The sequence below is a fragment of the Corvus moneduloides genome, chromosome 10 (genome assembly GCF_009650955.1).
Source record: "Corvus moneduloides isolate bCorMon1 chromosome 10, bCorMon1.pri, whole genome shotgun sequence".
In the NCBI taxonomy this organism is placed as follows: domain Eukaryota; kingdom Metazoa; phylum Chordata; class Aves; order Passeriformes; family Corvidae; genus Corvus; species Corvus moneduloides.
In genome coordinates, this window is record NC_045485.1 from 3,915,970 (window position 1) to 3,939,212 (window position 23,243).

Genomic DNA, 23,243 nt, shown 5'->3' on the forward strand with positions numbered 1-23,243 from the left:
AGGAACAGAAAAGGGGCAGGAGATTGGGAGGGGACGGGATTTATACAGAGATCCACAGGAAAACCCGTGTCTCCAAACACAGTAACCTAACACCAGGTAGTAGTACCAGCCCTTGCCCGTGGATCCAGGACAACAAATTTCCCCACCTGCAGGCAGAAGAGCCCAGTGCTCTCACACTCCTGCCTGAAAAGCACCAGCAACACCCACAAGAAGGCACCCTGCCCATGCCACGCTCCCGAACCCCCTCTCTGCCAGCGGGTGCCTCCCACAACCTTTCCCAAGGCTGTCGGAGAGCCCTTCAGCCCACAGGTGCTGTCGCTCCCCCGGGACCCCCGGCCAAGGCGGGGGCTGGCAGCACGGCCGGGACAGGGGCCAGTGGTAAAATTAGAACGCGTGTCCCTGCCAGCCCCTTCTGCGAGCTGCAGGGACCAGCTGAGCCCGTCTAACCCGCACTGTAACCCTTCATGTCCCCCGTTTTGTGGGCTGGGACAGTTACTAGAAAGCCAGGGATTTGCAGGGCTTTCCTTTTTGATCAGCCGTCTCCAGCTACCCCAGGGAGCCGGGCTCGCGGGCTGATGGGGCAGAGAGGTGGGGTTTTTGGATCCTTTGGGACAGTCGGGATTGCAGCCTGCAGTTCCCTCCTCTGCTGTCCGTTTCCAGGCCAGGCAGTCCTGCAGAGACCCATCCTCCCGCTTCGAAGGTTCGTGTCTCCTTTCCAGCCGCTTCTCCCCATCGCTGCCCTCCTCCTGCAGCAGTTTTGTTATTATTTACGCTCCTAAGCATCCTTTGAGTTCTGCCGGGGGACAGGATCCAAAGAGAAAGCCTTTTAAGGATTTGTGCCAGCTCCGGGAAGCGAATCCCCCCCCAGCGAACAGTGGTGCTGGGGGATTTGAGTGTAGACAAGTGCTTAAAGCTGAAAAGGGCAGAGAGAGGGGAGGGAGCCGGGGGCACGCTCTGAAACCAGACCCCCCGCCCGAAACGCAGCTCCTTCCTCTGCTTTAGGAAACGGATCCCTCCTGCGGTTTCCTTTCAAAGGTGACTTGTAACCTCTTCATTAGGGTCGGCTTTGGCAGAGCCCTGATGGTGCAGCTGGCAGGGCCGGGGCTGCGCTGGGCGGGAGCGCTCGCCGTGCCAAGGCTGGGCAGCACTCGCGGCCGCTCGGCGCAGCGGCGGCTCGGCGGCAGCACCGGCGCCCCGGCCATGCGCTGATGGGTACCATGGACTTTAAGACAGATCCCAGTGCAGTCACCATCAATGTGTTGCTTATCGTGCGCCCCGAGGAGGCAGCGAGCAAGGAGAAGGGGCAGCGAGAGGGGCAGACGGAAGGCGGCCGAGGCGCAGGTAACACCGCGCCTGCATCGGGCGAGGGAGGGCAGGGCTGCAGCTGCACGCGGAGAAGAGAAGCAGCGGCTTTGGAGCAGGGTTTGGGCTTCCCCTCCTCTTTCTCCTCTTTGCACACATGCTGCCGAACTCCAAAACGCCAACTTTTTGTGTAGAAGCGCAGCGTGTCTCCGCTGGTGCAGCAGAGCCTTGCGGCAGCCCCGCTCCGAGCTGCGCCCTGCCCAGCTGCAGTGCGGGCAGCCCCGGGTGCAGGGGCTGGGACCCACGGGGACCCTCCTGCCAGGGCTGTGTTTGGGCCGTGTGTGTCCTGCCCCGGCCCGAGCTGCCCGCACGGGCTCTCTGGGCTGTGCGAGGGGAGCAGGGAGAGGGCTCGGCAGCTTCACCCCACAGCAGCACCCACTGCCCCGGAGTACAGGAGCAGAACTGTTTTGTTTGCAGCGTGCCCAGGCTTTGTGTCCGAGGATCACTGTCCTGAGCCATTTATAGCTACAGTTTGGGATAGTGTCCCTGGCCCAGCTCCCTATCCTGCAGAGGGTCTTCCAAAAAGCTACCACTGTGCTTTGCAACTGCAAGGGGAGCTTCCCTGCAGAAGTAACAGGAGGAGAATGAGAATTCCTGCTCTAAAGCCTGGGAGAGAAGCTGAATTTTCAGACAACCAGTCCCAGGCTAACAACTACAGGCAGAGCTATCACAAAGTTGTGCCCATGCTCCACCAAGCACGGCATCCAGCACCTGCTCAAATAAGAGCAAATCCTAACAAGCGGCTTAGACCTGGACCGCTGCACCTCCTGCCCCTTGGTATTTCGTACTTCAGCAACAAGAACTGCAGCCAAGGCTGCAGATGAGACAGAAGGTGGATCCTGATGACACCTGGCTTCAGCTGGGAGAGTGTGTTGCATGCAAGGGTTTGGGGTGCTTGGCCTTCAGGCAGTGCCAGCACTTCAGCCCAGGAGGGCCCTGCCAATGTCCTGTTTGTACCTTACAGGTTCGGAGGGTGATGGCAACGGGAACAGCAGATCACAGCCACCCCGGGGCACAGAGCTGAACGGTATGTCACCCTCTCCCCTGTGAGAAACCAGCCCAGCACACAGCCCAGAGATCCAAGCTGTGCCTCTCGAGCATAAATGTGCTTCATCACACAACTCATCCCTTTCCATCACTTTCAGGGGCTCCAGAGGAGGCACATGGAGGGCCCTGGGAAGCATCCCCTCCCTCTGTGCTCTCCGTGCCCCGTGGGGCAGCATGCACAGGGGTGGCACTGCCGAGCCCCTGCACATCCATCTGCAGGGATTCTCCTGCTCGATCGGATTACAGGCGCACGGAGCTCTTACATTTCACAGCCAGCTGATGGCAGGGGAAATTCAGTGCCCCCAATTGCTCAGGTTGCAGCCAGAGCTTCCAGAGACTTCCTCAGCACTCACACAGCTTAAAGTAGGGGCTGGGGGGATGCAAAGAACCTTTTCAACCATCTCTCCACCTCTCCTTTCTTCATCTCCCCCCTCAGAGACTGAGCAGAAGGTGGGTGGGATTGCTGACCAGGAGTGATATGGCTGCTAGTTCTCAATGTTCCGCTGCCAATTCCCAGCCTTCTGCCCTAAAATAGCTGAGGAGGAACATCTGAGGAGGTGACCCCAGAACTACGGAGCAGCTCCCAGGGAAGGGACTCAGACCTTCCCACTGCTTTCCTGGCACTCTAAGCCTACCATGGCTTAGCAGATAAAGGCAGGGGCAAAGGTAGAGCAAGACACAGGTAATTGTCAGGTTGTCAGTGGATTTTAGTTACACCAGGGAGGAACTTTGCTTCCCCAGGTCAAGCAATAGCAGCGTGCAAAAGCCATGGCTGCTCCCAGCAGGATGCCTGGCAGGAGCCCTGATCCAAGTCCCTCTGTAATCAGTGGTGGCTGGAGGCTGCTCACAGTCTGGGAGCAAATGACATCTCATGAAAGGCACTGCTTTGGGGCTTTTTTTACAAAGCAGACAACAAAAGCCTCCACTCCAGGAAGCAGATAAATATCCTGCATTCTCTCCCTCTGTCATGCTCAAGAGGTTCTGCAACCAGAGCTGCAGAGTCAGCCTCCTCTACGAGTGAGTAAGAAGCTGGTATTGATCATTTCCCACCCTGAATTAATGGCAGGGGTATTTAGCATGCACATGGGAATCCTTCCCTTGCAGCTCTACCTTAGGCACAATTTAAACCCCTGGGAGGGGGGAATTCAGACACTGGAGAAGCAGGCAGAGCTTTGGCTCCTCTGGCACCACAAGGGTTAATGAATTCCCCTTTCACCAGCCATGTTAGTGTCCTGATGAGGCCTCTGACACCCCTGGTGATGCCACAATATTTTCACACTTACATAATCCCCAGCCCCACTGAGGCAAGGAGGCTGTGGCCCCACTCCACAGGATCCCGTCATGTGGCCACACGGCACCAACAGACTCAGACCAGCTGTGAGATCCAGGTTCCTCCCTGGCTTCTGGTGGAGGTGGGATGGGGATCCCAGGACGCCTTGAAAAAGAGCAAGAGATCACCCTGGCCAACAGCCACCAGAGCCTGGAGTGAGGGCTCGGTGTCCCCTGGCATTTGCTCCCTGCCCGGGGCAGGGATTTGCGCTGCTGCCACCTGTGAGCACCCTGGGCACGTCGGGTGCTGCCCACACCTCCCTCTGCCCCGAGGACTCCAGGGCCAAGACAGCCAGGGTCTCCCAGGCGAGAGAGCTGAGGATGAGGATGAGCTGCTGACAACCACACCGAAGTTCCCACTTTGCCTCCAAGCCGCCAGCACTGCCCTTCTCTCCTCCCCACCTCTCCGAACACCCCCTGCTAGTTCTCAGTGTTCCGCTGCCAATTCCCAGCCTTCTGCCCTAAAATAGCTGAGGAGGAACATCTGAGGAGGTGACCCCAGAACTACGGAGCAGCTCCCAGGGAAGGGACTCAGACCTTCCCACTGCTTTCCTGGCACTCTAAGCCCCCCGTGGCTTAGCAGAGAAAGGTGCAGGCAGCCCGCCCTGAGCAGCAGCAGGCTGGGCTGGAGCGTCCCTCTGCAGAGGGGTCAGGCACCCCGGCCAGATCTCTGCATCTGAAGAATAGGTTGAGCTTCCTGAGCCGTTCCTTAGCTCGCTGCTGAGCACGGCTGATTTAACCCCGTCCTTGCTGACGGTTCGCTCTCTGCAAGGCACTGAGATGTTTCCCTTCGTGCCCCCAGGCCGGCGCGGCCCCGCGGATCCCTGTGAGCAGGCACCACCCATCACTTCGAGCCCCGACAAAGGTAAGTGGTGACCCAAAAAACAGAGCAGGGCTTCACTGAGCTCCCAACAAGCTTTTTCTCCAATGAAATAACCTCAGAACATCCCCAAAGAGAGAAAATATCCCACCCTGGGACAGCTGCCCCTCAAAGCACTTGCTGGCCAAGGACTTGTCTGGCCACAAAACACAAGGAGAACAATAGCAAGTGCTTCTCTGAGCTTGGAGCAACCTGATCTAGTGGGCAGGGAGTTGGAACAAGAGGATCTTTAAGGTCCCTTCCAACCCAAACCATTCTATGATTCTTTATGAAGGATATCTTGATCAGGAATAGTTAAATAAAAAAATCATCAAAGCACCAGCAGCCATTTCATACCACCAGTTTTTAAAGCAATGATACAGCACATTGAAAAGTTCGTGTGGAATCACTTTTCTCATTTGTTAAATGCCTTTTAAACTCATCAGCAGAAAGCATTCATCACCAGTAAGTTTGTTTCTTGAAAACAAAGAATTTTAATTTATGGGGGAAAACTTAGAAAGTGAAAGTTGGGGAGAAAACCCACAAAAAAGCAGAGGAAAATAATCTTGAGCAATAAGAAAGGATCCCTGAAAATATAAAAACTTTAAGGAAACCAAACCATTTGCATAAAGTCTTCTCTTTGAGAAACAACTTGATTTTACCTTTGAATTAACTGATAAAACACACCAGCCAGCTCTGTCCTGACACCCTGATACCTGCAACCATCCTAGAACTGGAGTCGAGCTCTAAGATTTAGGTTATTACAGGCTTTACAGTTTTTCTTGCTTTCTGGTTTTGGGGCTTAAAGGACATTGAATCTCTCTGCATAATCACGGGAGAAACTTCACTTTTCTAAAGGTAAATGCTGCAGAAAAACTTATTCTTGGATGAAAATGCAGATTCCCACCTAATTAGCTGGTTCCAAGAGCTGCCTTTCAAGGAAAACCCCAAATGTCATGAGGCTCTTGATGAATGTGTAGGAGGGATCACTGGAAGGCAGCCCCGAGGTGCATTAACATCTTGACCTTCGGTCTCCCGAGTAACCTCTGCCTGACCCGAAACAGAAGCCCAGGAGCATGTGGAGCTCCTCCAGGGAACCTTGGCAGCTGCAAACGCTTCTGAAATACCTGCCCAAAAAAATGCAGTATCTGTCAAAAAGTTCAGGTAGCTTTTATCAGAGATTCCCTCACTCTTTTTCTGGTATTTCCCTCTCTGAAACTTTAAAGACCAGAGCCCAGGTTTCCAGGGAAGGTTTTTCTGGAGCATCAGGGCATGCCTGGACCACAGCTGGCCCTACCAGGACAATGCCTCTTACAGGCAGAGGCCTTTGTCAGACATTTTAGTATCACAAGTCTAACCATTTTCATCACTTCAAGCCTTTCTCTGTTTAATTCCAAGAAAAATCAATGAAAGGCATTGATTGTCTGCCTGCTGTAGCTCCATCAAGAGCTCTTTAATATGGTGATAAACCTTGGCTATCACCGGAGCTGCTGCTTTGTCTGAAGCTAAGAGCTGCCTCGGCAGGCACTCCTGCCCCCTCCTCCACATCCTGGTTAGATTCCCCTTTTTAGGGAGTTTATCGCTGTTTCTTGCAGGAACCCAGGTGACAGTGGAGATTCACCACGAGGATACCAGCCCCCAGCTCATCAAGAGACTCTCCTTGGGAAAAGGTACAGCTCCAGCTTTAAACCCCGGCAGGGGCTCAGCCCATCCTCCCTTCCCCTGAGCCGGGGAGCCCGGGCAGGCTCCCACTAACCCTGCCGGGCTTGTTGCAGGTTCCCAGAGGCTGAGAGGACACGACAACAAAGGTGAGGCTCTGCTCTATCACGGCGTGTCTCCGGGCTCTCCCTCCCCTGGGAGGCTGCTGAAGGGCACATGCTGCTGACACTGCCCATGACTGGGGCTTGAGGAGCAAAATCCCTCTGCTCCTGGGCTGTGGGTGTCTCCTCCTCCTCTGGCCCTGGGATAAGGCGGGTGGTGACACTCCAGTGTCCCTCAGCAATCCCCCAGCTGCCGCAGAGCTCCCACTGGGGTTATCACCTAACAGCTCTGGAGCTCAGAGCTCCCTTCTTCCACGCCTGGGGAGGTTTGGCCGTGGTGGGCTGGGGTTTGATGTCCCAACCCTCGGGCTAGAACAGGAGATGCCTGACTGCTGGGGAACGCGGGCTCTGCGGGATGGCAGGGCGCGGATGCGGAGCACACTCCGCAGGACGCTGACATCCGTGTCCAAACGGAAGGGAATGGGCAAAGAAAAGCCTCAGTTCCAGCTTTTTCCACTCCGTCCTGCTCCCCACAAAAATTTATTTCTATTTGTCTTTTCTTCTGCGGGCAACAACCTCCTCCCCACCTCTCTCTTCCTTGCTTTGCAGGTTTCCAGAGGACTGAGGCCCCGCGGCCACCGGGAGCGAAGGACCTGCACGGTAACTCGCCACTAGCACAGGAGGAGCGTTCAGCTTCCCGAGCCCCTCTCATCGGGACGGCAGAGGGCAGCGGCTTTGGGAATGGCACACGTGCCCAAGCCCTTCCCAAGGCTCTGTCCCCAGGGAAGGCAAACAGGCACAAGGCACAGGACTGTCCCAGGCACTGTGGATCCCACTCCTGCACAGAGCCCCTGCAGAAAGAACCTGGCAAAGACAAAACCTGATAACCACGTTTAAAAAAAAAAAAAAAAAAAAGACCATCCCCTTACCAAAAAGGCAAAAAGTCATTTTCAGAGCTGCAGAGAATGGGAACCTTTGAAGGTGTAAATCTGCTTTCTCTCCCTTTAGGTCAGTGTAACAGCTCTTTTCAGGGAAAACACAGACAAACAAACCAGCCTGTTAAGAAACAGGTGCCGTGTGCCTACACGCTGATTTTGGCAGGCAGCACTGGGACGCGGGATGAGGGATACCCCAGACCCCCTCCCTGGGCAGAGGTTTCCAAGAGCAGGGCTCACATTAACAACACACCTTGGCAAGCCAGGAATAGATCTTCTGGCCACCCCCAGAGTGAGCTGGAGCTGGGGCCAGAGCCCATTTTGGGGAGGTGGAGCAGGAGCAGAGGGTGGATACAAGTTTCAGAGGCACTGCTGGCTCATCAGCCGGGACAGGATGCTCTGGGAGCCTCTTCTGTGACTCCCAGCACCTGCAGAGCAGGCAGAGGGGTGTCCCACTTGCCTAATGAGGGTCAGGAGTGAAGGCAGAAGTGACCAGCTGTGCCCCTACACTGCCCAAGGCAGCCCAGGCAAACAGCAGCTCCACGGCACCGTCCGTTCACCTCTCCCAGCACTCAGGAGTCACACAACAGTGTTTTCACTTCAGGTTCTCTTTTAAATCCTTTTAGCCCAGAGAAATAACAATCCTGCAGAGACAGCTAGAGGAATCTCTCAGTCCTGAGCAGCTCTGACAGCACAGGACAGGCAGATGGCTCTCAGTTCTCCTCTCTCAAGCCAGCAGAGCAGGGAGGGCTCAGGTCCAGGGGATATGTCCATCCATCCCCCATGGCTCACTGACAGGAGGCAGCAGTGTCAGCTCCTTCCAAGACTGTTCAACAAAAAATCACTTATCTGGTTAATTAGGGCAAGTTATTAACCCTTTGTTCACACCGAGTAGAACCAGGAGCTCAGAGGCTGCAAAGATGCAGAGGGTAGGCACAGCAGGTTCAGTCTGACTGCTCCCAGTGTTCCATTCCTCATGTGCCTGAATTCCTGCAGAATGGTGGTCCTTTACCATGCAAAACTCCTAGAGAAACCCAGCTCTTTAGTGCTGGGGTTTTTTTAAGAAGTCATGTGTTTTCTAAGGCTTGCACAGTACAGATTTTCCCTGATACTTCTGCATTGTTCTCCCGTCCCTCCACACAATATCCCAGGATTTTCCATGCTGTTATGCAGTGCCAAAGTTGCAGGGGCAGCTCGCACTCCAGTGTTGCACAAATCCTAGCAGACTAGACAGGATGGCTCCTGCTTTCCACGCAGCTGGCAGGGACCTCTGCGGGTGCCCTCGTGTCCTCTGCTCCCTGAGCACCCGCTGATGGATGTCTCCATGGGCCAGGCAGGAGTTCTGTCCCCTTGTTCCACCATACTGCCAGGAAAAACATCTCCTCCCTTCCCAAAACAATGACAACTCGTTTCTTCCCAGCATATCCATGGGACAAATCCTCTTTGAAATCCATGCCAGTAGATCTGCAGCAATTTGAGAAGCTGGATGCCTACGCGTTAAAAGTAAGTCTTGCTTTTGCCTCTGTCCTCCTCCCAGCTCCTCTGCATGGATGTTCCATGAACCTGGCTCCCAGCACCAACACCAGCTTGGGCTGAGCTATGGGGCAGTGGCAGAATCTCCCAAATAAGTGAAAAACCTTTTCCCTTTAAACATTAGCAAAGAGGTCCCACTCTGGGAACTCTAACCAAAAATACATGGACCTACAGCACTGCAGCTCTATTTCTAAGGAAGCCAGAGGCAGAGCAGTCTCTGGCAGGTGGGGTCTCACTGGCTTCAGAAGAACAAGAGATGGGGAGGACGGGAGATCTACCACAGGGATTTCTTCACCATGACATTGCAGTGCTTCCTCCCCACACACAGGTGAACGTCAAGAACAGCGTGGAGGAACTGGTCAAAGCCCTGCTGAAACAAGCCCGCACCGACCTGGAAAAGGTCCGAGCCATATGGATGTGGATATGCCACCACATAGGTAGGCTGAGGTCTCCAACTGAAGATAAGGCTGCTGCTGTCACCCATGGCAGCTTACTCTGTATTTGTGAGTTAGTTCCATGTGGGGAGTGGAATGAAGGCTTTCTGGAGGTTTTTATCCAGAAATGCGCCCAGAGTGTTTCCCAGTCCCTCTCCTCACACTGCCAGGCCCCACGAGGTTTGTGTGTACATGATGGTGTAAAAGCTCTGGTGAGGAGATCCCAGCAGAGCTGTCAGGGACAGAGACATCCCCTGAATGTTGAGGAGCATGGACTGACTCCAACCAGGCCTGGCCCAGGTATTGGGGGCAGAAATGGGTTAACAGTGGAAAGAGAATAACCAGTGCTGGGCGAGTCAAAGCCTGGGCTTCAGGACATGCAGTGAAATCAGCACTCTCCATACTTCAGGGCAAGACTAAAGCAGTTTGGGACTGACCTGGCCATGCTAACCCTGTAGCTGCTGATACCAGTGCATGCAAGATGAGGCCAGTGCTGCCCAACCTGCTCTTTTCCTCTCCATCACTTGGCCTGCACTGCAGCAGTGCCCCATCAGGAAGTGTAGGAGGTGAGGGAAAGGACAGCTCTGCCTCTGCCCCCAAGACTTAATGGGAAAGAAACATTTCTGCTCCTGTTATGCAAAATGCCATCATGTTGCATATCCAGCTTCCCCCCATTGGGGTGCTGGGGTGGCAAGAAGCCCCCCTTTGAGGTGCCACACAGGAAAGGCTACAAGTGCTGCCTCCTCCTCCTCTTGCCATCTCCAGGCTGTTGTGTAACTCTGGCCTTGGGACTGAGTAGGAAGGGGCAGGGGAACCTGAGTGGTTGCAGCTCTCAGGAGGGTTGGAAAGGTGCAGCTACAGACAGGAACTGCAGTCACACAGCTGCCAGTGTGGGACATGGAGCTGGGCAAGGCAGCTGGATGGTTCCTGGTGGTACCTGTGTGGCACTGGGACCCTCCCAGAGCAAAGGCACCAGCATCAGACTGTGCTGGAGGGGCTGTATCGGCCTGTGGGGACTCGGCCCAGGGATGGAGATCAAACTTAGAATGGTTTGAGTGGGAAGGGACCTTAAAGATCATCTCATTCCAAGCTCCCTGCCACGGGCAGGGACACCTTCCACTAGACCAGGTTGCTTCTGAAGTCTGGATCATCACTTGCTCCCTGTCCACCCCCTCAAAACTGGGCTCTGGGGGTGGCGGGTGGCTCTGAAGGTGACAAGCAGGCCCCTGGTGTTGGGAAGCCTGGCTTTGTGCTCTGGCTCTTGGGTGGAATGGACTTGTCTGGTCACACCTCCAATGGAGTTACACCACCTTGGCCCTGGCTCTCATTCCTTCCTGTGAGACTGACCCCTATTTACACACATGGAAAAGAAACAGAGTTGGGAATTTTAATCTGCTGGCAAAAATGCAACGAATCTGTCCTGGAATTGCACTGATGACATAAACTCCTTCCTCAGATGGATTTTAAGTGAGAACACTGTTCTCTGGGCATCTTTTCCCACCCCATTCAATTCCTGCCTGTGACGGGCTGCTATCCCCACGCAGCATCAGCACTAAAGGCAATAATTCTTTTAGCTGTCATTTGTGGTACACATAGAAAGCCCCATGGAGCCAGCACCCCCCAAAGTGCCCTGTAGCTTTGCTGGTGGTCAGTGAACAGCCAGGATGGAGCTGCCAGCCTTTCCCAGTGCCTGGAGCCAACGCCGAGGAGGCACTGGCTGAGCCCCTCGGATGAAAGTCAAGCAGTGGCAGCATTTCATCAAAGCACACACACAGCCTGCTGCTGCTTTTCCTCCTCTGCCCCAGCACTGAGGGGAGGGGGAACCAGCTGATGCAGCATTCCTGAGAGCTTTGTCAGAAAAATAGATCTGTATTTGAAGAAAGAGGTTGTGGACAGGGCCAAGGTTGGTGGTATTGAATTAACCTTCCCAGACCAGTTCCACAAGCTCTGTCTGAAGGAGCCCTGCTGTGCTGCTGTTGTGTACTTGTTCCAACAAATCAAGATTTCCTGAGCTTCCAGGTATTGATATGACCAGACTGGACAGGGCTTGGAGCAACCTGGTCTAATGGAAGGTGTCCCTGCCCCTGGCAGGAGATTGGAATGAGATTACCTTTAAGGCCCCTTCCAACCCAAACCATTCTACAATTCCGGGACTCATTGCAACAAACCACTTCAGGTGTTTCCCATCAAGCTGCTTTTCAAGAATTTTTACTATAAATTGCTTGCAAAGAGTGCAAAAATCTCAGCAGTTTCTTTTGAGATAACACCAATCCGACTCCCTCAGATGCAGCATGCTCTGGTTTGTACTGGGAACTCTTGAGACTGTAGATCCTCCACTTGAGGACAGCTCCTGAGGACACTCATTTTGTCCAAAAATATCAAAGTTTTCCTCCCACTTGGATTCAACTGCTGAACCCCAGCCCAAGCTTAGAGCAAAGGGTGATGAGGGGCAGAGCTGTCCCTCTGCCCCAGCAGTGTCCAGGCCAGCTCCCCAGCACAGCCACGGCTCGTTCCGCTCCGCCACGGAGATGAAAAGCGATCTGCTCCTGCTGCCCATCGAGCCCATTGCCTCAGGCTTTCGGATGAACTTTTGTCTGTGCTCCTCCCCCCAGAATACGACGTCGTGGGCTATCACAACAAAAGCCAGCTGTCGAGCAAGCCCAGAGATGTGCTTCAGATGGGCAAGAGCATTTGTGAGGGCTACGCTGAGCTCTTTGAACACATGTGCAGGTAAATTAAGTTCAGAAACATTCAGTGTCGGGGAGAGTTAACATTCCTTGTCATCTCCATGCCTATCCTGTCTGCCTTTGCATTGACTGATGTGACTTCAAGCAGGACGTGGAACTTTAGCTTTCAAACCATGCTGTGGAAAAACAGCAAGTCCTAGAAAGGTCAATTTTGCTCCCTCCTCCACCCCCCTCCCCAGCATAATTTACTTGGTGCCATCTGCTGAGCTTCGCATTGCATTAACATAATGGCAGATGAAAACACGGAGCTAATTTGATTAGAAGAAGTAGAATTTTCCTTGGAGTATCTGGATGTGAAGGTTAAAAGCATCGCAAGACTTGAACAAGGAGTGCTGTCTCCAACACGCTCCCTTAAAAGAAGTAGGCAGAGTCCCAGGAGGAACTTTCCCCCAAACCCTCTGGAGATGCCCTGTCCCCTCCAGGAGCACCCCAGGGACACTGCCTTGCACTTACCACACTCTTTTCTGTGGCCAAGCTCAGGGTGCAGCACTGTTGAGGCCAATACTGCAATTCCCATTTCGTAGCCACGTTGCCATTTAATGACTCTAATCCTTTCTTCTGCCAACAAAATCTTGTGGACTTCACTGGGGATTAGTCACCTAAACTCCTCCACAGAGCAGGGCTTTAAAGTCACAAAGCCATTTCTAAGAAGAGGCAGCCCCTTCCTTGGTAGGGAGCACAGGGGGCAGCCCCAATCCCTTCTCCCTCATGTTTCTCCAACCCAGTAAGGAAAGGAGATGGCTGTTGCACAAGGCAACCCCCAAAACCCACAGCGAGGAAAGCAATGAAGGTGCTTGGAGAGTTTGGGGATCAGCCTTAGGCAGAAGGGTTGCCCAAAAGGAGAAAACTGGACCTGACAACTCAGGGACGGCAGATTGGAAGGGACTTTAGGAAGTCATCCTAACAGGGTGGGCTTGCAAGGTGGCCCCCCCAGGGAGCAGTTTCCATTCCCTTGGAAAAATCACAGACCAGTTATTAATAGCATGTGCAAGTAATAATTGGCTTTCCAAAAGGATTTGAGAAGGTTTTCACCATAGAACAGACAAAATCTACAGGGAAAAGGAGAGAAAAAAAAAAACCCCAGCATACTGTGCCAGATGCTGAAGTGGTAAATGCTTGCAGCCAACAACTTATCCCACAATATAGTTTGGTCCATTCCAACCCAAACCATTCTATGATATTGGATCTTGTTTTCTAAAGAGTAAAGAAACAGGATGGTGAAGTATGCATTTATAGCTGCATCCTATGGAACAGTTATTAGCAGTTAGAAGGGGGGAATTTGCATCTATTCATTAAAAAGCATATGCTTAGTTCATTAAAAGCATTAATCTTTCCAAGGATATCTCTGACTATTTAAAGGCTCTGTTGATTTACCCGCAATTCCTCAGTTCCAGGCTGATTAGTCACCATGTGATTCAGGAAACCTCCCAGTCACCCAGACTATTATATTGTCAAATATTAGCAAAATGTTTAGCTCCTGTCCTGAAAAACTGTACTTGAAGACAACACCTCTTTCTTGCACAGAGATCTCCTCATCCCTTCTTCCCGTGCTCTGTTCTGCTCTTACGCTGAGTCTAAGCAGAAAGGCAGGAGGCAAAGAGCACTCATCTTACTGAAAGGCTTCTCAGAGCCAGGTTTTTGAGGGGGAAAGGTGTTTTAACATGCCTTTATTTTCCCTAGCTCCTATGAGGGAACTTGAACAAACAACCCAATTTGCCAGTCACCAGGAGTCCCCCCCAAAGGTCCTCCCGAAGGCAACGGCTGACATTGATTGAGTCCTACTTGTCCCAGTGCCAGAGGGAACAATTCCTGCTGCAGACACAACAGTGTCACCTCTGACCACAGCTTTGGCAGCCAGACTTCTTCCCATTAGCTGAGATTCCTGTCAGAGAGGAGAGGTGGGGACAGTGGGAAGCTGGCCATAAGGCATCACTTTCCAAACATCAGGTGTGATAGCAATGAATGCAAACACAGGCTCCTGACCAATATTTCAGCAGCACTTATCAAGTACTGGCTTCCCAGCTGGCAAGCAGACTCGAGGAGGCAGCATGGCTGAGTGAAGCAGTGCAAATCCATGAATCCAATTTAGGGCAAACCTCACAGCCTGGAATTAGGGAGACACTCGCTCACCAGGGTTAGTGATGAAGGCACAACAATTGTTTTCCCAGGAGAGGTTTCAGCAGCTTTGGGAGCAAAGCTGGCCTCACTGCCCAAAGGGGATCTGACCACTCAGCTAGCTGTGCCTTCTTCATAACCCATCTGAAAGCATTCCAGATTTCACATCCTCTTGCTTCTCCCGTTTCCTGCAGGCAGCAGCTTTCCTCTTTTCAGGAGCAGAGGCGTACACCTACCTACCACAAGCATAAACCATTCTGTTTCCTTCTGGAGAAGCCAGATTTGCTCCTTTTTTAGATGAAATGATCAAAGTCAACCTAAAATCAAAGGGAAGAAGATGCCATTGAATTCCAGTGACACCTGTAGTAAGAGCCAGACTATTTCCAACTGGTTTTGAGGCAGAAAAGCAACTTCGTGTTTAATCTCCTTGCTGCACCAAGCAAATGTTGCCAACTGTTTCTTAATTCAGTTCTTCCTGTCCATTTTATATCTAGGTCATCTTCAACCTCACACTGCCACCTCAACCAGTTCTGGAGATCTTCCCAATCTTCTCTCTGCCTGCTTAATTTATCTACATAAAGTCATTGACACAAGAAGAGAGACATGAGCACCCTTTTCAGCAGTACAGAGTTGCTCCTTTACAGGATGTTTTAGCTTGGATTTTTGTCTGTCCATTACTAGAGAGACCAGTTTAAATGCTCTGGTCTTTATTTTGGGAACTTTGAACACATCCAAGCACAAACTCTTGCTGCTTTGCCAACATTCACTGTAATTGAGAGCACCGTGAGAGCAGAATTTGTCCCTTAATGTTCCCTCTGAATATCCCAGCTAACAAGAATGTCTAGAGAAGCCTAGAAGGATTAGATGCCAATCCCCATGAAATTAGTGGGAATTTGGTACTTAGCTCCTTGAAACTCCTAGGATCAAATCTTCCCTAAAGCTCCCAGGCCAGCTCCTAGTCTCAGTTACATCATGCAAATCCAGGCTCTCACCAGTCTTGTCAGTGGAGTTGTTCCAGATTTACTGCCCAGCCCCACGATAGAATTTGACTCACAGGAGCCTGTGGGCTGGCAAGGGCTTTCCAGACCACCTGCAGCACCAGGTTTCTCCGTGGCATTCCTTCCAGCCTGGCCTGTTTGTTCTGGATACTCGTGGAACAGGCAGTGCCCACTATCACTGCTCCATCTTCTCCTTTGCTCAAGTGCCCACCTCCCCTGGAAACCAGCATCCTCTCCCTGGATAAAGCAGCCCTCCCTACAAGTGCCACTGCACTGCCGATTGCCAGCCAGTATCTGTTATCAGGCCTCCACTTCTTAACAACCATGCTAATTATCTTCCCCATAAATATCACTTTTCTCCTGAGCTAAACCCACATGATGCAGACAATCTCTCTCTAGAAGCCTGCACATTTTATTACTTAAGGTAGTTGTTCCATTTAACACACTTCTCAATGAAGAAGAAAAATGTCAGTGCTGTCCTACACAAAAGACAACGCTCCAAGTGAAGCAATTTTAGATTAATGGTGAAATAAGATGCCAATGTTAGAATCCATCAGCAGAGAGCTTATTAACACAGTGCTTATTTAAATCTTATTTACACATCCACACAGGTATTCATCATGTTTTTAGAAAGAGACTATTTAATCATTTCTACCCTGGGCAAGCAAAAGCTCATTCTTTCAGGAAACTAAATCAGCATCCACAATCCCATGAGGTCTGAGATACCTTAGCTGGTGTCAAACACCAGGCCCACAGTCACGGGGAGAGAACAGCCTGTGCTTTTAATTTATAATTACATGGGCTAATTGTGGACAGCAGCAAAGGGATTCCACTGAGTAACAAGACAGAGAGCAATTAAGCACACTTTATCTTTGTCATCCTCTAACAGTGCTGAATTGATGGCGCATCAGGCAAAAAGACTGGGAATACACAAAAACTGGGAGAGAAAAGGCCCTTCCTCCAGCAGGGCTCTCTGAGTCTCTGGGCAAAGGCTACAAAAACAAACAGCCCCACCCAACACCTCAGGCAGCATCACCTTTTCTCCTTCTCCAGAAGTACCTGACAGGTTTAAAACAGGACTCTCCTGCTGCAGCTTATCGTTTCCTTCCAGTCTTGCAGGGATTCAGTGCAAAAAGCTCTCGGGACATGCCAAGGGACACGGGTACAAGACAGGGCAGACCTTTACAGGGGACTCTGACCATGCCTGGAACGCCGTCTACCTTGAGGGAAGGTGGCATTTACTGGACAGCACCTGGGGGAGTGGTTCTGTGGATGATTCCTTCACCAAGTTCACCTACAGGTAAAGAACCCCCTCTCTCTTAGTACATAAACCCTCCACAAAGGCAGAAGGAAAGCTGATGGGATTGGCAAACCAAACAGGTGCATTTGGTACCACAGCAAGACCCAAAGCCATGAGCGAGGTACCCAGGCTGCCTGCACAAGGCACGGGGCACGGCCTGTAGAGAGGCAGCAGCCCTGAGCAGCAAGTCACAAACTGCCAAAAGCCAACTGGGTTTGCTTATCACAGCTTCAGTTTAGGCAACAGTCCGTGGCACTCGATTCACAGCTTTTGTGAATCGATTGGAGTCAACACCCAGTGCCTCCCTCTTTTTCCAGGAGCCTGTGGGTGTGCAAGGGAATAGTGCAAATACCCAGGGTTTATCCCAAAGCTCAGCATTTGCCCTGGAAACAGAAGACCAGAGCTCAGGTTTCTTCTCTGCCTGGGGAATTTCAAACCCACGGATCTCAGTTTATCAGCAGCTCAAACCACTCCAACATCCTCCTGCTGAAACCACCACCACTGTGAGGGGGAAGAATTCACTATTTGTAATTACTCATTTTCCCTAATTTCTCCCTTCTCCCAGGTACAATGAGTTTTACTTTCTGACTCACCCGGCCCTGTTCATTAACAATCACTTCCCAGATAACAGTAACTGGCAGCTTCTTAAGCCCACGCTGACGCTGAAGGAGTTTGAGAACAACATGCTGCACAACAGCAACTTCTACACGCTGGGGATGCTGGCCACACACCCCGAGACTCCCATCATCCACACAGGTAACGGAGAGGCCACGGAGCATCTTCCCTCCTGCATCCCACATCCCGCACACACCACTGGGCACCTCTCTGGGCAATACTGAGCAACCTGAGTGAGTGCAGCAGCTCCTTTAACATAAAGCCACTCAGGTGCCATGACTGAATGACAAGGCCCACGTTTAAGACCCCCTTTCCTTGGATTTTCCAAGAGCTGCAGGAATTTAACTGGATGGCTGATCTGTGAATGCTAAGAACAGAGTTAAAACTTAAGGACATCAACATTTTAGGACTTAATGAAGACTTCAAGCTGTTTGGGAACAGGCTCACAGGGAGGTAGATTAATCTCATATCCACATACTGGAGAGTTCCTGCACTTTGAAGCTCCTGGGCTGGCAATTGGGTCTAATCACCTCTAATTCAGCCCTTGATGATCACAGAATTACAGAAGTCCATAATGGTTTGGGTTGGAAGGGACCTTAAAGCCCATCTCATTGCAACTCCCTGCCATGGGCTAGACCATCTACTAGACCAGGTTGCCCCATACTTTCAGTTATGTTTCACACAGGCTTTCACATTCTATCAGACCACAGCTCCATGTCAGGGTGTATCAGAAGAGGATAAATGCACATCTCCCAAACAAAGGCCACTCTCATTCTTTCTGACGGACACTGGTCTATGCAAACAGCTGACAAGCTACGACCTGCCAGTTGCAGCTCTTGGTTTTACTGCTAGAGAAACAGCAATTTACTGGGCCAGATTAGCCTTCCCAGAACAGGGGGTACATGCAAAAACTGTACTGATACTCCTATGCAGCCTCTTCTCTTTTGTATTTCCTAGTAAAAGGAAAAGCCTCTGTATCCGTGGACTGCCGTTCCAACATGTTATTCATGTTTAAGCTGAAGGGAACAGACAAACACGGTTTGATGACTTTGAAAAAACACGGAATGAAGCTGGATGTCTACCCACAGAACACAGGGAGTCACAAGCTGGAGATCTTTGCCAAGTCCTCCAAGGCCGAGGCTTCAGATGACGTCTACAAGTGCGTGGTGGAGTACGTGGTGGAGTGCAAGTCCGTGGACAAGGCCATGTGCTTCCCCAAGGAGCTGCACCAGCCCGTCGGGCCCAGCTGGTTCTCGGAGCGCCAGGGCTTCCTGCAGCCGTCACACCGCGAGCCCGTCCTGCACACCAACGACGGGCGCTGCTCCCTCACCTTCACCCTGAGCAAGGACATCAGCGTCCTCACCACGCTGCACACCGACGGCAGCAGCCTCGACGAGGACATGGGCAGGCGGCACGTGCTGCAGACCCACCGCGGGAACCAGATCGAGCTGAAGGTCCACCTCCCGCACGCAGGGAGCTTCGTTCTCAAGATCTACTCCAAGAAGAAGTCGGACCCTGGTAATTACGACTACGTCTTCAACTACCTCATCAGGTGCCTGAACACAGAGGTGAAGTGGCCAGCCTTCCCCAAGAGCTACGGCAAGTGGCTGCAAGACTACGAGATCCTGGAGCCGCTCTCGGGCCTGCTGCCGGCCAACTGCAACGTCCAGTTCAAACTCAAAATGCACGGCGTCGCCAAGGTGCTGGTCCGGTCTGAGGACATCCACCCTCTCACCCAGAACAGGGACTGCTGGGAGGGAACCTTCAACACCTCGGGGTGCAGAGAGGTGTTTGTGATGGTGCACGAGAACGCCAACCACAGCTCCTACTCGAGCGTCCTCAGATACGAAGTTGAGACCCAGTAACACCCACTCCTTGTTCTTTCACTCACCTGCATGAACCAACCTCCCCAGCGTGCCCCAAACCAAAGCACCTTTTGGAGATTGCTCATTCTCTCAACCAAATCTGTTCTTTCAACAAATGCAGGATAACACTTGCAGGCTTTTGCAAGACCGTGGGCTCAAAGATGGTCAAGGAAGCAGAAAATCCTGTTAAGAAAAGGAGCAGCAGTGGAAGACATGAGATAAAACCCTTGCGGGTTATTTCAGTAACACTGTCCAGGCAAATACTTACAAGAAAACAACTGACTGTCTGCAGGGAATTCTGTGCCAGCAGGGATTGCTGGTTTCCAAGTTATGGACCATAAGAAAAGTCTTACGAGGGCTACTCCAAGAATTCACCTAGTTATGGGGCAGGATGAAGAAAGTGCACCCTGGTTTTGAGCAGCAACATTGGACACGAGGAACTTCAGGATATTTAAACCAAGTTTCTGTATAACTTTAGTCAAGTTGCAAAATACATCTGAGGAGAAAGAGGAGTTAGGAAGAGCATACAACATGAAGTTTCCTTGTGCACTTCACTGTCTTACAGATTTCAATAATACTGGAAAAATACTTTTTACACTGACTCTTAAATACAATAAACAAAATCATTTTTACCTTTTTATATTAGAGTATTGTAGACACTTTTTCTGCTGTAATTATATCTGAAGCATATGGGTGTTTCCAAATAACCAAAATGACCATAAAAATGAGAATAAAGTTCTCAGAAATCACTCCTTACTCCAACCTGTCTATGCAATACTGCAGCTATGAACTGACTGGGTTTTGTGGGACAGCAGGCTGAGTGACATTATTATCTTGTAACAAATCATTTGGTGCTGTTCTCTTGGAAAACGCCTCCACTCACAAGGCAAAGGGGGGCTTCTACTGAACCCCATCACAAATGCACATCCCGAGATGGAGCAACATTTTCATAACTGATTCAGATGCCTGTGAGCGTTAGCATGACCCAAGAGGTATTCTGTTTGAGCTTGGATTGAAAATAAACCTGTTATGTTTTTGCACTCTGTTTCATTGACCAACCAATATGAATTCTCTTCCCAAAGCTGCTGTATTCTCCACACAAAAGAGCTGGGTTATTCCTACATTCCCTCCTCAGTGACTGGGTGGCAGGAATCACTCACAGGGCTGCCCACCTGCAGCAGGCTCACTCCTACATTACTCCTTCCACCCCAGCACCCAGGGTTAAGTTCCCACTTAAGCGGGTTGAATACCTGCAGCCAGATTCCAGGATCAGCACTCTCTGTGATGATGCAGGCTGCTGCAGACAGGAGCTGCCAGCATAAACACAACATGTAAGCTAACAGGGCTTACTCCAGGGTAAGCTGGGAGCACAGCAAAGCTTCAGAGTCTTTTTGTACTTGGAGACAAGATGCTCCATATGCGGCATAAAAGTAGGTTTTAAGTCCTCCCCCAAACAGCTCAGTGTCTTTGCCCTCAAAATCTGGTGGCAGCAGCTCCTCCCTGCAGGAACACTAACAAGCCGTGGAGCCCAGCAGGCACCCGCTCCCTGGGCATCAGCACAGACTGAGCAGCACAGATGCAAGGCAGACTCGGGGATCTTTTGTTTGCCTAAGGACCTTGAAGGCTAAAGCAAGTATTGTCTGTCAGCACAGACAGCCCTGGTTTATTTTGGTGCCTGGCAGAAGGGTTCTTTTTTCTCAGATCCCACTTTTCAGATCAAGGAGGACACACTGCAGTAGCTTTCATTTCACAGGTCAAGCTGATCCAGTCAAATACGTCACTTCTTACAATGGCAGGATAAGGAAGCATCCCAGAGAGCTTAGTGACTAAAGAAAACAACTCCTTCCACTGAACAGGGTCAAGGATACCGAAGTACAGAGGCCCTTCATGGCACCACATATTTGATGCTCACTCACACGTACACAAACAGACACGTTGGGAAAGCCTCTCCGCAGGTGACACCGCTACGAACGCGGTCCCTGCTCCTTGTCTCAATGACTCACTTCCACAAGCCCTCTCTCTAAGCCCACGTGCTCTATTTCTGTCTCAAGATGGCAGGGGGAACAAAAACTTACCCCAAGAGAGTAGAGAGGACAGTTTATGTACTATTGCCCCCTACCCAGCATGACCTCGGGGAGTATTCCCTGTTCCTGCAACCCAACTCTGCAAAACCCAGGCAGCTGCAATTCCACACATCTACAGAGTCCCAGAGTCTTTAACCCCTCAAAGTGACCCCAAGCACTGTCACACCCACAGCAGAACATCTGTAACATACTAAAGACAGATGGAGCCTGCACAGCTCCCCCTCTGCAGATGGACAACAGGAAGTGATGCAAATAAAGTTCCACACTTCTGTCTCAAACAGAAAACAAACATTGCCCTGCAAATGTGCAAGAAATTCTCTAGTGCTATCGAAGGCATAAGTTCAAAGACACAAACCCCCTCTCCAGCTTCATTAATTATAAAGCTTCCAGGGCCAGGTGATTAGTCCAAGGGAGGTTTGACACTGCAAAGGCAGAGAATGCCTGAGAAACCCTGCAGCCCCAGATAAAAGCATCTCAGAAGTCTGCACTTGCTGTGACATCTCCCTCCAGGATAAACACAGCTCCTTCTCCTCCCCCTCATAAAAAATGCACATTCTTCAGCACAGCCAAGGCTCCAACACCAGGAGAACAGCTCTGGAACAGACTTTTCAGTTATCTGCAAAGAGAGAAGCTGGGAAAGACAGAGCACACACACACCAACACAGGGAAGTAACTCAGCAGTTCCCCTGCTGCAGATGTTACTTTGGATCACATTAGTTCCAATTTTTTGGCTACTCCCTGAATGAAGCAGCTTATTACAGGTATTAGAAATTGATAAAACTGTAGGATTACGGCTGCTAATTAAACAAATGGATCATCTTCAAGCTTGCTCTTCCCTTCTGCCAACATGAACTGCCAAATATCTCTGAAGGGATACGGAAGAGAACATCAGAAGGCAAAATGTCTCCTGAACTTCTGAAAACACCAACTGCATGATGCAACACTCAGTAACTAACTTAACAAATCTTCAGGAAATATACTACTATTTTCAAGGTATCATTTCAAAAATTAAATTGGTGGCCTCACTGAAGGCTGTGAGGGATCCCTAAGGGTTCTGGCATGTCACACTCGGTGCATCTGCAGGTTCACCTGCAAAGAGGAAACAGTTGGGTGTATTCTGCTGTTCAGATTTTATCAAAATGCCCCACGACCAACAAGTCCTTACCTGAGATCTGGACAGACAGGGCGGATGCTCCAAAAACACTTCCCCATGGACAGCTCTGCAGAGGATCCGAGGCCACTGCTGACTTTGTGCGGAACACGACCACAGCCCAGCCCCAGCTGGGGGCAGTTCAGCACCTCATTCCAAAGGCTGCACAATGAGAATCCAGAATGGATTTGAAGGTTTCATCCTCGTGCAAAGAACTCCACGAGAAAGCCAAAATACAAGGACTTTTGGATTGGAACATTTCTAAACCCTGGGATGCAGAGGTGCTTGCCCAAGCGCAGCCCCAGTCTGCAGCCAGGCATCCCCTTGGCTGAACTCGCCTGCCTGACACAATGGCTGGGCTCTGGTGCACCAGGTGCTTTTGAATCCCTGTTCCTTGACAGCATTAACCTGCTCTAACATAAGGGGAAGCTGATGGAAAGGAACAAGAAACTTATGGACATGGAATGCCCTCATCCCAAGGTTTGCCTGTACAGAGGCTGTGAAGACTCAGCCACAGGAGCACTGCGGAGACCCCAAAAGAAAACAAGTCCACAGAAACAAGTCTTGTTCGCTCACTAACAACACACTTCCCTCAAGGAGAGACTGAATATTTTCCCCAAAAGAGGTCACAGATGTATTTTGATGCAGCAGTTCCACCAGACTGCCCAGATTCAAACCAGGCTGGCACCAGCTCACGTGGCAGCTGCAACGACGTGTGGATGAACCTCACCTGCTTGTGGGTTCTCCTCCCATCCAGTGTCATTTCCTATTTCCATATCTCTTTGCAAGAGCTGTGACCACAACCAGAATTCAGCCACTCATTCCTCAGCTATTCTGCAGTACTCCAAGTACCTTGTACAGCAAGATAAAGACACCAGATACTACACAAACTGTAAAGGGCAGAAGCTGCAAGAACCAGCAAATATTAAGAAATTCCACTGAGGGCAAATTAACTGGAAAAAATGCAGATAGTCTAAAGGAAAGAGGAATTACATTCCTTGGTCCTTGAAGAACATAGCTATGGTGTGATGGAAAAGGTGTTGATCCAAGTTCCTGATGAGAAGGGAAGATAAGCCACAGGAGTCACTTTGTGTATTTGTACGAACAAGA

The 23,243-nt window shown here is 51.0% G+C and overlaps 1 protein-coding gene across 1 annotated transcript; it reads left to right on the forward strand.

The window, feature by feature from the left end:
- The first annotated feature begins 1,136 nt into the window (after nucleotides 1-1,136).
- On the forward strand, nucleotides 1,137-19,939 carry KY (kyphoscoliosis peptidase). Its single transcript, XM_032120223.1, has 12 exons — nucleotides 1,137-1,341; nucleotides 2,327-2,389; nucleotides 4,541-4,603; nucleotides 6,193-6,267; nucleotides 6,373-6,405; nucleotides 6,967-7,017; nucleotides 8,713-8,795; nucleotides 9,154-9,262; nucleotides 11,872-11,989; nucleotides 16,231-16,419; nucleotides 16,985-17,175; nucleotides 17,992-19,939. The coding sequence occupies exons 1-12, from the start codon at nucleotides 1,209-1,211 to the stop codon at nucleotides 18,897-18,899; spliced, it is 2,016 nt and encodes a 671-aa protein (XP_031976114.1). The 5' UTR covers nucleotides 1,137-1,208; the 3' UTR covers nucleotides 18,900-19,939.
- The last annotated feature ends 3,304 nt before the right edge of the window (nucleotides 19,940-23,243 follow it).

What these genes read in the sequence shown, in the direction of transcription:
- KY (XM_032120223.1), top strand. Translation starts at nt 1,209, where the DNA reads ATGGGTACCATGGACTTTAAGACAGATCCCAGTGCAGTCACCATCAAT. An exon ending in GAGAGGACACGACAACAAAG is followed by an intron (nt 6,406 to 6,966) that starts GTGAGGCTCTGC and finishes CTTGCTTTGCAG; the next exon opens with GTTTCCAGAGGACTGAGGCC. An exon ending in TTCACCAAGTTCACCTACAG is followed by an intron (nt 16,420 to 16,984) that starts GTAAAGAACCCC and finishes CCCTTCTCCCAG; the next exon opens with GTACAATGAGTTTTACTTTC.